The 13,670-nt window shown below is 36.6% G+C and overlaps 1 protein-coding gene across 1 annotated transcript; it reads right to left on the bottom strand.

Annotated features, from left to right (window-relative positions):
* Nucleotides 1–11,131: 11,131 nt before the first annotated feature.
* LOC141656210 (auxin efflux carrier component 5) lies at nucleotides 11,132–13,417 on the bottom strand. The gene is made up of 5 exons (XM_074463054.1): nucleotides 12,630–13,417; nucleotides 12,338–12,423; nucleotides 11,937–12,094; nucleotides 11,683–11,759; nucleotides 11,132–11,540 (listed from the first exon to the last, which is right to left on the bottom strand). Exons 1-5 carry the CDS (start codon nucleotides 13,331–13,333, stop codon nucleotides 11,468–11,470), a joined length of 1,098 nt encoding a protein of 365 aa, XP_074319155.1. The 5' UTR covers nucleotides 13,334–13,417; the 3' UTR covers nucleotides 11,132–11,467.
* Nucleotides 13,418–13,670: the final 253 nt, after the last annotated feature.

Genomic DNA, 13,670 nt, shown 5'->3' with positions numbered 1-13,670 from the left:
TTCTTATATACACCACATCATGCAATAATAATATTAACGAGGCTGACTAAACATGCAATAACTTGTGATGATCATGATTAGTAATGTGCGGCATTATAAAGATGTAAATAAGTAAATGTAAAGATGTGATTGTAAGTTTCTATAGTTAATATAAATTCAAAATTCAATTATACTAAATAAAATTATTGGTAATATCCATTAAATAAACTTAACACTCATACTTGATAATATCCGAAAACAAAGAACGAATAGTAGCTAAATTGAATGAAAATAAATAACTTAAGTAATATAAATAAATTTAGTCCAATTTCAGGACACTTCCATCGCCAATCAAAGGGCCAATTTCTTCATTAGGATCAAACGTACAAAGATGGGACCCCTCGCAAAAGAATAAAAAAGGCGAACCTTGTAGCAGGATCAACCTCCTTAAGAAGGGAATTATTAGGAACACGTGTTTGTGGTATCAAAATATATCTCTTGTCTTTATTTAAAAAGAACGAATGGTATTAATTGATGCATCAACTAGATGATCACACGTGTCCTTGTTGTCAACTCGTAACTTGGCTTTTGCGAGATTACTATCTCAATTGATAAGATTAAGAGCTCGCTTTCCAGATTATCCCATTAAGACTATCCGTTTTGACAACGCTAGTGAATTTAGTTCACAAACTTTTGATGATTATTGTATGTCTATTGGGATAAGTGTTGAACATCATGTAGCACATGTTCACACTCAAAATGGTCTTGCTGAATCATTAATAAAAACGCATTCAATTAATTGCGAGACCAATGCTTATGAGGTCTAAATTGCCTATTTCGGCATGGGGGCATGCTGTTTTACATGTAGCAGCACTAATTCGCATCAGGCCAACAAGTTATCATAAATCATCTCCCTTAAAGTTGGTTTCTGGTCACGAACCAAATGTCTCTCATTTAAGAATTTTTGGTTGTGGTGTATATGTTCTTATTAGTCCACCACAATGTACAAAGATGGGACCCCAAAGAAAGTTGGGAATATATGTTGGGTTCGAATCTCCATCAATTATTAAATATTTAGAGCCGTCTACGGGAGATTTATTTCTGACCGCTTTTCTTGATTGTCATTTTGATGAATCACTTTTTCTAACATTAGGGGGAGAAATTAAATAACTGGTAAAAGAGATAAGTTGGCATGAATTATCATTATCTCATTTAGATCCTCGTACTAAAGAATGTGAACTTGAAATTCAAAAGATAATTCATTTACAACGGTTCGCAAACCAACTGTCAAATGCCTTCACTGATCCAAAAAGAGTGATAAAATCTCATATACCAACTGTAAATGCTCCAGCTAAAATTAATGTCCCTGAAGGACTTTGAATTGGAAATGAGTCTAAAGCACGCATGAAGCGTGGTAGACCTATTGGTTCCAAAGATAAAAATCCTCGAAAACAAAAAGGAGCAAAATTTGATAATGGCAATGTTGAGGATAAGATAGCTTTTGAAAAGCCCCTTGAAAAGCTTGGAGACGTGACTGATAATATTAATCTAGAAGAGATTTAGGTACCTGAAAATAAAAATTGTGAAAAGATCTCGATAAATTATGTCGTGTCTAGAAAAACATGGAACTGTAATAAAGTCGACGTTGATGATGGTGTTTTTGCATTTAATGTAGCGCTTGATATCATGCATGAAAATGAGGATCATGAACCAAAGTCTGTTGATCAGTGCAGACGTAGAATTGATTGGCCTAAATGGAAAGATGTTATTGAAGCAGAACTAAAATCACTGGCTAAACGAGAAGTATTCGGGCCGGTAATTCGCACACCTAGTGGAGTAAAGCCAGTAGGCTACAAATGGGTGTTTGTACGGAAAAGAAATGAAAAAGGCGAGATAGTCAGATATAAGGCTCATTTAGTTGCAATTTTTCATAAAGACCTGGTATTGATTATGAAGAGACATATTCCCCTGTAATAATGGATGCAACTTGAAGAGTCTATCACACCCGAAATACTCGAGAAGGGGGGGGGGGGGGGGGTGAATTGAGTATTTAAAAATTATACCTACTTTTTATTTTGTCTCAAGGTAATTAATTACTTAAAGTTTATTGATTAAACTTTAACTAATTAACTAATCGATTACGAACGTAATGAAATGACTGAAATAAAAGATGCAAGGACACACGATATTTGAAGTGGTTCAGCTTCACACGTCGAAGCCTACGTCCACTATTCTCGATTAATAATTTTAGTACCTTACTCCGGATTACAAAATTATCAACCCAACTCGTATAGTTAACTCTAACTATAACTCGATTTGAATATCACTAGATATTCGATTTGACTATCTTAAGTTACTAAGAAAGCACTTGATTGTTCTTCTAAGTGTTCACACAATTGAACGAGTAAGAAACAATATGAAGTACTAATATCTTATGACGTAATCTTAAGAAAGATAAGCAATTTAAAGAGCACGACTTTTCGCAATATTTTCAAAAACAAAACAATAAGACAATTAAGATTTAAACTCAAATATGTTTTGCAAGGATTGTTGTATTTCGAAAAGCTTACTTGAATAAGGAATGATCAATTGTATTTATAGTAGAAGAGAGAACTAGGGTTTGCACGAAACCCTAGGTGCCGTGAGATAGGCGGCAAGGATTACAAGAGATAAATCTTTATCTCTTTCCTATTTTAATCCAAGATATTATAGTTTAGGTAAATAAGATAAAAGTAAATCTTATTGGTTTTCCAAAACTATATCTTTAAGAAGTTTAGATAAGCAACCAAATCAAATCATATATTATTAAGATAGGAAAATATCTTATATAAATATAAGCTAGATTTGATTAGATAGTTTACTTAAGCACAACAACTTTACACGCCCCAACGGTTTACGGCTCATGGCCGAAACCCTAGGCCCGTGCTTATCTTGGATAAAACCTATCTTCTTAAATTAGGGTTAGGTTAAATAGACTAGCAAACCCTAGGTAGCATGACGACCAATAAGTCGTTTTACTAACCAATAGAGATATGCAAGTTACTAATTATAACAACCCATAATTCAACTCTACTATATGCACAAATAATTTTGAAATGTGTTTAAAGAATTTTATCCTTTGAAAAATGATTTTAAAACTATTAAAATCGTGCTATTAAAATGCTACCTAAAGTTATAGTATAAACAGCTATAACTTTAAGTTTGGTTAGTAAAGTTATAGGTGAAATAGCTATAACTTTACTTACCCAATATTCTTATCTTAAGATACCGTCATTAGATGAAGACCTATACTAACTAATCTTCCTGGAGATCTTCAGTAAAGGATCTTCTCTTTATCTTGACCAAAAGCTCTTCATCTTGAGCTTTGTTAAAGACTTGATCTAGCCTTTTGCTTGAATGATCATCATACTTGAAACTTGTTACAGTTGCTAATGATGCTTAAAGAATCTTCAATGTTATAGCTCAAGCTGCTATAACATTACTTGAATGATGCTTCACAAATCTTCAATGTTATAGCTAAGAATGCTATAACATTACTTTATAAACTTGTAAACCTAAGTTAATCTAACAAAGACTAAACAAACGATTACGAGCAAGAGTATATACAAAATGAAGTACATACTTGTCATTATCAAAACTTAATCATATATCTATATGGTCCAACACAACTACTTTTCGATATCTGGTTAGTCTGGCTATAAGGAAAGGACTTGATTTACGTCTTATGGATGTTGTTACAGCTTATTTATATGGCTCACTTGATAATGAAATATACATGAAACTCCCTGAAGGTTTTAAGCTTCCCGGCACATTAAAATCAAGTCCAAGAGAGCAATATTCAATCAAGCTAAACAAATCTTTGTATGGTTTGAAACAGTCCGGGCGTATGTGGTATAACCGTCTTAGTGAATATTTGTAAAAAGAAGGTTATGAAATCTGAGATGTCCAAATCCATAAATTTGCCAGATACGAAAGGTAGATTGTTATCACCATCAACATAGTTCGTCTCAAAACTTTCATGCTCAGCAGCAAAATTTGCTTCTATATTCTTCCCTTGATTATTTTTCAAAGACTGCTCGTAAAGATCAACAAGATGTTGTGGCGTACGACAAGTATTAATCCAATGTCATGTACTGCCACAACGGTGACATGGATTTTCACTAGTTTTCTTTATCCTATCATGTGGACGATCTTTTGGTTCCCCTTTCGGTGAGAATACGATCTTTTAAATTTTCCACCTCTACCACCACGAAAATTGTTTCGTCCTCGTCCACGTCCAGGGTCACTACCTCTAGTGTGGCCCGAATATTTATTTGCCGCATTCACTATAGGGAATGGGCCAGAAAATGTCGCATTCACTTCTGGGAATGGATCAGTGCCAGTAGGACCGGACTGGTGGTTTTTTAACTGGATTTGATTATTTTGCTCAGCCACCAATAAGCATGAAACTAGTTCAGAGTATTTTTTAAATCCTCTCTGACGATATTCTTTGTGAAAGTAGCAATTGTGAACTATGAAAAGTCTGATATGTTTTTTCCAACATATCCGCATCAGATATCTTTTCTCCACACAAAGTTAACTGTGAAGCGATTCTGTGCATGGCTGAGTTATACTCAATAACGGATTTGAAATCCTGTAACCTTAGGTGAATCCAGTCAAATTTTGCTTTAGAAAGAATTACTGTTATAAGATGGTCATACATTTATTTCAGATTTTGCCATAAGATCAAAGGATCTTTCACAGTCAAATTTTCATATTTGAGTCCCTCATGGAGATGAGGACGGAGAAAAATCATGGCATTGGCCTTATTTTGTTCGGATGCTGTATTCTCAACTTTAATAGCATTACCAAGGGCATAAGACTTAAGATACATCTCGGCATCTAACACCCATTCAGAATAATTACTTCCAGAGATATCCAAGGCCACAAAATCAAGTTTGGTCAAATTCGACATGCTTAAACTATCAAGAGAATAAAACAAGTTAATTATAATACGATTAAAACAAATAATTAACAATGATAAGATAACTTGCAATGGGTTTAAACCAAATACGGATAAAAAAAAATCATGAAGGTTTGTCTACATACGTGTCATAGCATGTATGTTTATTAAAGAAAATCATAAATATAAAACCGTACGTGTAAAACCGTACCATAACGAAGGTCTAGTATAAATTGACCCTACTTTACTCCATACTAAAAAGCATGTGAATTGTCATAGCATGTATGTCCGTGTAAAATTTCGGCATTGAAGGAATGTAATGCTTGACTATTATTGATAATGATAGTGCGTATAAATACAAAGTACTAACGAGATATGTAAACCTAATTACATTAGATATTTACCGAATATAACAAATACAATATCGTAGGTAAATAATAACTTATTTACACAATCTTATTCTAACATATCCCCTCCGGGAGGTTTGCGAACGCTGAGACTGGCACGAAAATCATCAAAAAGAACATGAGGCAGACCCTTTGTGAAACTATCGGCAATTTGCGAACGCGATGGAACATGATAGACTCGTACATCACCACGAGCTACTTTCTCACAGACAAAATGAATATCGAGTTCAATGTGTTTTGTTCGTTGATGTTGCACGGGATTCCCCGAAAGATAAATGGCATTTACATTGTCACAATAAACTAATGTAGCCTTAGAGAGCGGGTGGTGAAGTTCAAGTAGTAAATTACGTAGCCAACATGACTCAGAAACTACATTAGCCACACCCCTATACTCAGCCTCGGCACTTAACCGAGACAAGGTGGGTTGTCGCTTCGAAGCCCACGACACGAGATTGTCACCCAAGAATACACAGTACCCACTCGTGGAGTGACGAGTGTCGGGACAACCATCCCAATCCGCATGAGTATATGAGACAAGGGTGTTAGCCTTGGACCGACCGAGACAAAGACCAAAATTCATCGTACCTTTAACATATCGTAAGACACGTTTCAAGGCATTCATATGTATCTCCATGGGTTGATACATAAAGAGACATACCTGCTGAACCGCATAAGAAATGTCGGGACGGGTGAAAGTGAGGTACTACAAGGCCCCTGTGAGACTTCGGTATAAGTGGGGATCGGAGCAAGGTGTCGAAGGGGCTGAACTCAGTTTGGGCTTGGTATCGACGGGTGTAGTACTAGGCTTACACATGGTCATTCCAGCGCGGTCAAGAATTTCCGCGGCGTACTTGGACTGAGAAAGGAACATACTAGAGGCTAGGCGACGAACTCCTATACCAAGAAAGTAACTGAGGGGGCCGAGATCCTTCATTGCAAGCTCAATTTGTCGATAATAGACCGTCGCAACGAATCAGACGAGGCAGTTAAAACAATGTCATCCACATATAGAAGTAGAAATGCAACATCAGGCCCATCTTTGTAGATGAATAAGGAGTGATCACATTTGCTATTAACGAAACCCATTGTTTTGACATAATTTGCAAACCTCGTATACCAAGCACGAGGTGCTTGTTTTAGACCATAAAAACACTTACGGAGAAGACATACATGGTCCGGAAAACGAGGGTCTCGATATCCCAAGGGCTGGTGCATATATACGGTCTCATGAAGATCACCATGCAAAAATGCATTCTTTACATCCAGTTGATGTATGTTCCAACCGTGTGAGAGGACAAGGCTAAGAACGACGCGAATAGTAGCCGGTTTAACTACCGGACTGAAAGTTTCTCCACAATCAATGCCAACCTGTTGTGTCTTACCGTCACCTACAAGACGAGCTTTGTATCTCTCAAACGAACCGTCAGAATTAAATTTATGACGAAAAATCCACATAGACCGAATAACATTCACATTAGAGGGACGCGGGACTAAATTCCACGTCTTATTACTAATAAGAGCATTAAATTCATCGTCCATGGCCAATTTCCAATTAGAGTCTTTAAGGGTAGACACGGGATTACGAGGTAATGGGGAAATGGCAGTGGTAGTATTAAGATCAAAAATAGGTTTTGGTTTACGTATGCCATGATCGCCGCGTGTAACTGCTTTAGAGACGGATAGAACAATGGGTATGGGAGATAAAATAGGTGCTGAATGGGTTTGGTCAATGGGAGTTTGAGGAGTATGGGTGTCAGGTGGTATGGGTGGGCTAGTAGCTGGACTCGGCTGTCCGGGAGGAGAGGAGGCAGGGGTACTAGGCTGTCCACGGATGGGTGAGGCAGGCGGGGTAGAGGGTGGTGAGAGGTCTGGTGTTGAATGGGAAAGATGACGAAGGACAGTAGGGTGAACGTCGTCATCAAGAAATTCATAGTCGGGTGAGTGAGATGATTGTTTTTCAGCGAAGGGAAAACTAGACTCATCGAAAAGCACATGACGACTAATTTGAATTTTCTTTGGTTTAATATCATAGCATTTGAAGCCACGATGATTGTCCGGAAAACCAAGAAATACAGATGGTGTAGACCTAGGTTGGAGTTTGTGAATTTTAGTAGACGGGATGAGTGGGTAACACAAACACTCAAAAACACGAACTTGACTATAGGACGGATATTTCGAATAAAGAGCCAGAAGAGGTGGTTGCATTTCTAGTTGTTTATTTGGAAGTATATTGTGCAAATATGTGGCCATTTGGAGGGCATGATGCCAAAAATTCGAGGGTACAGAGGAACGAATAAGCAAAGTTCGGACAATGTTATTAATAGTTCGGATTTTGCGCTCGGCCTTGCCATTTTGAGGTGATGTATATGGACACGAGAGACGAAAAGTAGTCCCTTGTTTTCCACACCACGCCCAAAACTGGGCATTATCAAATTCCTTACCATTGTCACACTGAATGGTTTTTATATTTCGTTCAAATTGAGTTTTAATAAATTTACGAAAATGAACAAAAATGTCATAGACTTTGGATTTGTGAGACAAAAGAAAAGTTCAAACAAAATTTGTAAAATCGTCTAATAAAACTAAATAAAATCGGTGCCCTGAGGAACTCGGGACAGGACTTGTCCAAAGATCACAATGAATGATATCAAATGGCAACATAGTACGTGAAGTAGAAGCAATAAAAGGCTGTTTGACAATTTTTCCAAGGGAACAAGTAGAACAAACTAAAGGCAATTTATTGGAAGTACAGGGAAGTAAGTTCTTAAGACGAAGAGAATTAAAAACTGGAGCCCCGGGATGTCTTAATCTGTCATGCCAGAGAGACGGTGCAACGGCGGTAAAAGCAGCTGGAAGGGTAGTGTTAGACGAGGTAATGGGATAGAGCTCACCACGACTATTACACCTCATGAGATGCGTCCCCGTCTTGTAATCCTTCACACAAAAACCAAAAGGGTCAAATTCGACGGCGACCGAATTATCGATGGTAAATTTTCGGACAATTTGTGGTACGTGTATGATGTTTTTAAGATGAAGGGGGGTGTGGTTTATCGAGAGTGGCATACCCATGACCGCTAATAGGAATCGACTGACCATTTCCAACAATAATACCGTTATTAATGCTCGAATTAACATAAGACGAGAGCTTACCTGCGTCCGACGTCATGTGAGATGTTGCCCCGGTATCCATGAACCAACGTGGGTCAGGAGGAGTCAATCGAAGAGTATACATAGCCTGCTCAATATCCGTCTGCGAAGGCGGGTTTTCAACCGAGTATGCGTGTGCCTTAGGAGGAATAGGAGGTCGTGGAACTGGCTGTCGTGGCCAACCACCGTATCCTGGAGTAGAAGGGTATGGACACGGTGGGTATGACCAGGCAGGGGGTCCCCAAGGCCAGCCTCCGTAGCCACCCCACAGTGTGGCAGGAGCAGCGGAACTCGTATTCCCACCCTTGTTCGCATCTGCTTGTTTACCACTTTTGGAACCCTTGTTAGCACCCTTTTTCTTGTTATTCCCATTTTTATTATATTTAGGTGATGAAACAGGGGGCTTACCAAGAATGGAAGGAGATGACGACCCAGAGCCGTCATCGCGTTGCTTGGCATAAAGAGCAGAGGAGGCGATTTTAGCGATACTAGCTTCTTCCAATGTGAGCATCGAGCAAGCGCGGTAAAATTGAGGAAGCGGTTCTCGCTGACGAATGATGGTTCCGACACCCTGGTAGGCAGACGTGAGTCCCGATACAAGTTGAAGAACAAGACGATTGTTGGTGACTGACGAACCAACATTCTTCAATTGATCGGCAAGACTCTTGAGCCTTTGACAGTTGGCCGAAACAGAGGCGAAATCTCCCATAGAGGTAGCGGAGAATTCTTGTTCAAGAGTAACCGCACGACTATATTGGTTATCTTGAAAAATGTCTTGAAGCCGCTTCCAACACGCCATTGCGGTGGAGTCGGGTTCAACAATAGTTTCAAGGAGGTCCGTTGAAACCGTCGCATAGATCCACTGAAGGACTGTGGCATCAATAGTCTCCCACAACGCTTTCTCATCGTCAGTGACAGGAGCAGGCGGTTTACCTGATTTGAGATCGGTGATATGATGAAGCACGCGTGTAGATTTCGCGTGATTCGTGAAAAGCGCGACCCAAAGGGGATATTGGTCGTTATCCATCCCGAGGGTGACAGTGACATGATTGCGTATTTGTGTGACGGCAAGGGCCGGATGAAACGAGTTGGTATTCTTACTCGGCATGGATGATATTAGGGACGTGAGGTCGGAAAATGTGACATGAGGTCGAGAGAGAAGAAGAGGGCAGTCGTGAATAGAGAAGAAAAGAAAGGAATTTAGGGTTGCGGAAGCGATTTGTGAGGATTGTTTTAACCTAGGAAGCTGATACCATGAAGGAATGTAATGCTTGACTATTATTGATAATGATAGTGCGTATAAATACAAAGTACTAACGAGATATGTAAACCTAATTACATGAGATATTTACCGAATATAACAAATACAATATCGTACGTAAATAATAACTTATTTACACAATCTTATTCTAACAGGCATCATTATGTAACAAAAATTTTGGTAGTTTTTTTTTTATTAACAAACTGTATGTGTCTAAGCGAATAAAATTAAATTAGTAGGTCTTACCAAATTCTTACCGTTTCGGTGAACAAAATATAAATTATGGTTAGAGACTCGTGCTGATAACGTATTATGAATAATATGGGAGAATATAGAGAGCAGAAAAGTATGTCAGCTTTATTCATATGGAGGGTATATATAGTACAAGATTACATCGATAATATGGTAATAGAATATCTCCTAAAGATACGGTAATATATGGACATCCATATAATATCTCTAGATATTTCGTAACAAAAACGATCACCATTGGCGGATCTACCTTGTCACATATGGTGTCCTAGGACACCCCAAATCCAAAAAAAAAATTGTAATGACTATTTGGTTGTGATGAGAGAGGACCCCAGCAAAATAGAAGTGGGACACCACAACCACAATTTTGCACTATCTCACGTAAAAAAGAGTAAAATAATGTAAAGAAATAGTCAAATGTAACTCGCAAACTGCAAACACTTTATCACCATTGATATCATGATACCAAATGTGTTGTTTAATACAAATTCTAACTGCTTTCCTTACCCTAGCAAAATAAATAAATAAATACTGTAAATAAAAATTTCTAACCCACTCATAGTATAAATTAGGACAAACATCTCGTTATTTCCTAAACATTTTACTTTTGTCTTATTTAAAGTATTTAATCCGTTTTAACCTTAAGATCGATATTAGAGGCTAGTTACTTATCTAATTACTTAAGGTTCCAAGATATATTATAGACGCTTTGTGTAAATATTTGCGTAAATTTACGTATAATAGATCAAAATATTCATTAAAAGTACTTCATCTTTTCTATTTTGCCCCATTTTCTTCATTTTGGGGAAATTTTTTTCTAAGGCTTGAAAAAATATTCTTGGTCTGTATTTTAATCATGATCCGAGTCAATCCGTCCCGAATCTAAGCACCAAAAAACTAATATGAGTAGGACCCCGTAAAATTTTTTTTCTGGATCCGCCACTGACGATCACCATAAACAATAGTTTTAGATTATGGTTATTTTGGGAAATACATTTAATAAAATGGCTATTTTAAGTAAAAAAGATCTGATAAATGAATATGTCTCACACCTATATACGAGGTTGCGTGGTTAACAAGCGTCAAGAAGATGATTTTTTTTTTCAAAGACAAATCTGTGTTATTAGTTCATTACTACAAGTCTACAATCAACCTGTAGTAATTATCACAAATTATAGCATAAGACGGTCATTACATAATAAGCATTCTTCATGTTTTACAACAAGAGGGAAAAAAAAACAAATTAAAACATACATAATCCCTTTAAAATTTATACAATTGTTTAGTTCAATTCGGCCAAAAATATAAATCAATTTTTTTTTGGGTACACTATGGGCTGATGAAATACGGATGTTATAGAGTAACGTAACAATAACTTCCGGTTCACGGTTTCGATCTCGATCATCTTGTTGTATATTGAAAGGTAGATATATAATTTGCGGAATTTGATAAATCTAGATGAAAAAGGGTTCAATAAGATCAGTTCAAAGTCTCTAAAACTGCATAATATGCAATCAAAATTGGAAGCGATGCCATCATGCCGAAAATTACCCTGCATTTTGTAAAATCCATATAGTAAGAAATCAGATCAATAACTCTCGAAATTTTTGGACTAAACGTAAAAATTTATATTAATATAAAACCGTCTTATATAATTAAAATCAGTAAGTGCCTAAAGATTAGTTGAGACTTACGCAGTACTAAGCACATCTGCATGTAGTCCATATTCTTTTGCATATATAAACGAGGTGATCGATTGTGGTAGGGCAGCCTGCAAATAACGTATAAATATAGAATAATAAAATGCGGATCCTCTGTTTTATTTTCGTAATCTATTTTAGTATCCTTAATTATAAAAAATATAATATGGGGTATAAATCACATTAGAACACACATTAGAAAAATCTTTATTTGATACGGATCCATGATCGTTATAATTTGTACGTACCTGAATAATGGCTATACGTAATACATCACCATGCAAACCAACTATGAAAGAACCTATAGCCATGGCTATAGGACCCCCAACAAACTTGAGAAGCATCCCAAATATTGTCAATTTTGGTCCACATGCTATTAATTTTTCTTGAAGTGCCATGAACATCCCTTCATTATTCCAATTTTCAAAATTAATTACCAATATATTACTTAATAATGGAAATAAGATGTAACTAGAACAGTAAAATGGTTTTTCTAATGTGTGCTCTAAAGGCACACTTTAATATGATCATTAGAAAAATATTTGCAAGTTTATTTCATTAGTTATGGTAAAAATGAATTTGTTAACCAATTTCTCATGAAATAATAGGGCACACATTAGAAAAACCGTAAAACGATTTGGTTAATTACCCATGCTAAACATAGCTGTGCCTGTCCCAGCTTTTGACATGATAAGTATAGAACCATCAATTATGCTTGGCATGGTAAAATGACACCTACAAAATAATTAACCAATTATATAATATCGTATAAATAAACTTTAATCATGAAGCATATAGTATATGAAATGATATTATTCTTGCAATTATCATTATCATATTATATACACGTATTATACGTAACAGTTTTTCTATTGTGTGTCCTTACGATAAGAAACTAATTAGAGAAAGATTCTTAAGAATATATCGATCAGAAGTTATACCTACTAGACAAAGCGGCCCAAGCAATGCCAACAATGCAAGAATAAGAGTTCGGGTTAAGAATTAATTTAACCCAAACAACTTTCATTAACGACCAGAGAGACGGTTTCTCAACAATATTCTCGACAACTTCAATTGTTTTCCCTAATTCAACATCCTTAACAACACTCAATTTTAAAGAATGGACTTGACTATCGACCTTATTATCGATAGTACTAATTGGAAAATCGGACCTAGACCGTCGAGATTCAAGTACAAATAAAAGAACAGTAAGCCATATAATAGCTTGAGTGACCGAAAATTGAACCACTAAATCAACCCCTAATCGACCGTACATGGCCCCTAATAAGGGAACCCCTACGACAAGCGAATTAGTTAAAGTCGACAATGAAAAACTCGTTATGGACCAACTATAACTCCCTTTACTAGTACACTTAGCCCAAATGGCTATAACCGCGACTATAATGACTTTTGATATGCCATCCGCGGCTAGGAACCTATAATCCCATTTAAACGGGTCACTATGAGCCGTGAAATCGAAATTAAATAGAGGTAAGGTGAAGTAACAAACAAGACGATTAATCGCGTCACATTGATCGGGCTTAAATAATCGCCACCACTTGACCGACCCGTAACCTAGTATTAGGGCAACATAGAGTGGCACCATGGCCACTATGACCTTATACACGTCTTCTAGACTTATCATGGTCTATAATTTTGGCTATGGAAATCTAAGAAGAGGGCTTATATATTATAAATATAAGATGATGTAAGAAATAAATACTGTTGAAAGGATGTTACATGTTATAGAAACAAACAAGTATAGTTGGCTATTTATATGCATACATGAAGGAAAGCAAGATTCTATAAGATGTTAAAATTTGTGTTATTTTCCTTAATACTTGCAAATTAAAGGTAAGCTCCTAGATTTTGTACTTGTGACTCAGGCAATAGTTTATACTAACTTTATTTTATAAGGGGAAAATAAAGTAAATGTAAGGAATTGACTGGAATGAAGGGATTATATATTAAGGGATTTATTT

This window comes from Silene latifolia, chromosome 5 (assembly GCF_048544455.1).
Source record: "Silene latifolia isolate original U9 population chromosome 5, ASM4854445v1, whole genome shotgun sequence".
Taxonomy (NCBI): Eukaryota; Viridiplantae; Streptophyta; class Magnoliopsida; order Caryophyllales; family Caryophyllaceae; genus Silene; species Silene latifolia.
Note: the sequence above shows the minus strand (reverse complement) of the source record. Positions and strands in the feature narration are given on the sequence as shown.